Below are 2,246 nucleotides of genomic sequence, written 5' to 3' on the forward strand. Positions count from 1 at the left end.
AAAAATTAGCTGGGTGTGGTAGTGCGTGCCTGTAGTTCCAGTTACTTGGAAGGCTGAGGCGGAAGGATCACCTGAACCCAGTAGGTCGAGGCTGTGGTGACCATGAGCGTGCCGCTATGCTCCAGCCTGGGCGACAGAGTGAGACTCTGACTCAAAAAAAAAAAGGAAAGCCCAGGTGGGTGCCTGCCCTCATGGGCCTACAGTCCTGCCGGAGACAAACACACAGCTCTGATGTCCACGGGAACTGAAGCCGACCTGGAAGGGGCAGGGAGACGGTGGGCAGAGGCTGCAGAGACGCGGTCAGGGAAGGCCTCTGGAAGAGGCCAAGGGCCAGGTGAGCAGGAGGCAGAAGAGGGTCCTCGGCAGAGGCTCCATGGGTGGGGGACGCCCGAGGAAGGTCTGAAAGAGCTGCGGGGGGGTGAATGGGGCTCCAGAGAACGCGGGGCCTGGCTGGAGGTGAGGAGTTGGAACCGCGGGCTCCGCGTGGCGCTCCTCCATCTCCAATCTGACCCAGCGTGGACAGCGCCCTGGGAGGCCTTCCCATCTAGCCGACGAGGAAGACCTTGCAGTCCGGGTGGTCGAGCGGCTTCCCCGGCAGGCACCTGGGTCTCCTGTCTGCCAGGCCAGGGCTGGAGGGCAGGAGGGTGAGTGCCCCGTGAGTCCTGTCTCCCGTCCCAGGTCACAAAGACATGGGGGCCCTGTGGCGTTCCCGGTACGAGTCGGACACGCTGCAGACCGACCTGGAGGGGCTGTTCCAGGAGCTGCAGCCGCTGTACCTGAACCTGCACGCCTACGTGCGCCGCGCCCTGCACCGCCACTACGGGCCGGAGCTCATCAACCTGCGGGGGCCCATCCCGGCTCACCTGCTGGGTAAAGGCCTGGCCCCGGGCGGCGGCGTGCAGGACCAGGGTGGGGGGTTGTCTCTGGCCTGCTCTCAGCCCCGCCCCTCTTCCAGGGAACATGTGGGCTCAGTCCTGGGTCAACATCCTAGACCTGGTCTTGCCCTTCCCAAAGAAGACCCCTGAGGACATCACCAAGATCATGAAGAGCCAGGTGGGTGCCCAGCCGCGCTCTGTCCCTGCCCTGTCTGTCCGGCACCAGCGGCTCACAGAACGGCACCCCACGAGCCCTGTGCCCCCCGCAGTACTGGAGTCCCGAGAAGATGTTTCTAGAGGCTGAGCAGTTCTTCATGTCCTTGGGGCTGCTCCCCGCCCCGCTCGAGTTCTGGAGCAAGTCCATGCTGGAGATGCCCACCGACGGGCGTGTGGTGGAGTGCCACAGCTCCGCCTGGGACTTCTACACTGGCCATGACTTCAGGTGCCCAGGGCCCTGGGCACGGCCCTCTCTCACCCATCCTGGGGAGCGTGGGTGGGGCGTGGGCAGGGGGCGTGGGAGGAGGACGGGCGTGACTCCAAAGGGTCCTCGCTTGGACACCGGCCCAGCGGGACGAGGGCTCCGGCCCGACCATCCCGGCCCCCCGGAGTCCTCGCGGGGGCCTCCCATTCTCCCCAGGCCTCCCAGGCCACTTGACCGTGCCCTTGCCCCAGGGTCAAGAAGTGCACGGAGGTGACCGTGGAAGACCTGCTGTCCATCTTCCACCAAATGGGCCACATCCAGTACTTCCTGCAGTACAGGAACCTCTCTGTCCTCTTCCGGGCAGAAGCCAGCCCCGCCTTCGGGGAGGCCGTGGGGCTGGCGGCCACCCTCTCGGCCATCTCGCACAAGCATCTGCTCAGCAGGGGGCTGCTCAGCATCCAGCACCAGGACGCAGGTGAGGGCGCAACCGGCCGAGGGCCGCAGCGGGTGGGCCCTTGGGGCCCAGAGCCCCCTGACGGCCCCGCCCTCCCAGAGCACGAGGTCAACTTCCTGATGAGCGTGGCCCTGGAGAAGATCGCCTCCGTCCCCTTCAGCTACCTGGTAGACCTGTTCCGCTGGAAGGTCTTCGACAACACTATCCAGAAAGACGTCTACAACCAGGAGTGGTGGAACCTCAGGTGGGCTGGGCACCTCCGGGCCGCTGGTCTCGGCCTCAAGAGCAGATGGGCCTGGGCGGGCTCGGGCAGTGCAGGCCGTTTGGGCATGGCACAAGCACCCACGCGATGGCAGACAGAGCCGGCAAGGGCCCCGCGAGGCCAGGCGTCGGAGCCGGCGCCAGCACCAAGCAGGACTCTTACCCCCTCGAGGCTCCCTCTCCTGTCTGTGGGGGGAGCCCTGGCGGTGGCCCTGCCTGCTCCTGGGGCCAGGGA

At 66.3% G+C, this 2,246-nt stretch overlaps 1 protein-coding gene across 1 annotated transcript in view; it reads left to right on the plus strand.

Annotated features, from left to right (window-relative positions):
* The window catches only part of LOC103265660 (angiotensin-converting enzyme), a gene marked incomplete at its 5' end in the record, with an annotated part of 12,019 nt that overhangs the window by 1,933 nt on the left and 7,840 nt on the right, over positions 1-2,246 (plus strand). Inside the window, 5 exons of the mRNA XM_008063317.2 lie at positions 679-870; positions 956-1,053; positions 1,145-1,317; positions 1,548-1,771; positions 1,850-1,994. Of these exons, the coding sequence (XP_008061508.2) occupies positions 679-870; positions 956-1,053; positions 1,145-1,317; positions 1,548-1,771; positions 1,850-1,994 (832 nt within the window). The remainder of the gene's footprint in view (positions 1-678; positions 871-955; positions 1,054-1,144; positions 1,318-1,547; positions 1,772-1,849; positions 1,995-2,246) is intronic.

Source organism: Carlito syrichta, unplaced genomic scaffold (genome assembly GCF_000164805.1).
Source record: "Carlito syrichta isolate Samal-C Ts95f unplaced genomic scaffold, Tarsius_syrichta-2.0.1 Scaffold98169, whole genome shotgun sequence".
Classification (NCBI taxonomy): Eukaryota; Metazoa; Chordata; class Mammalia; order Primates; family Tarsiidae; genus Carlito; species Carlito syrichta.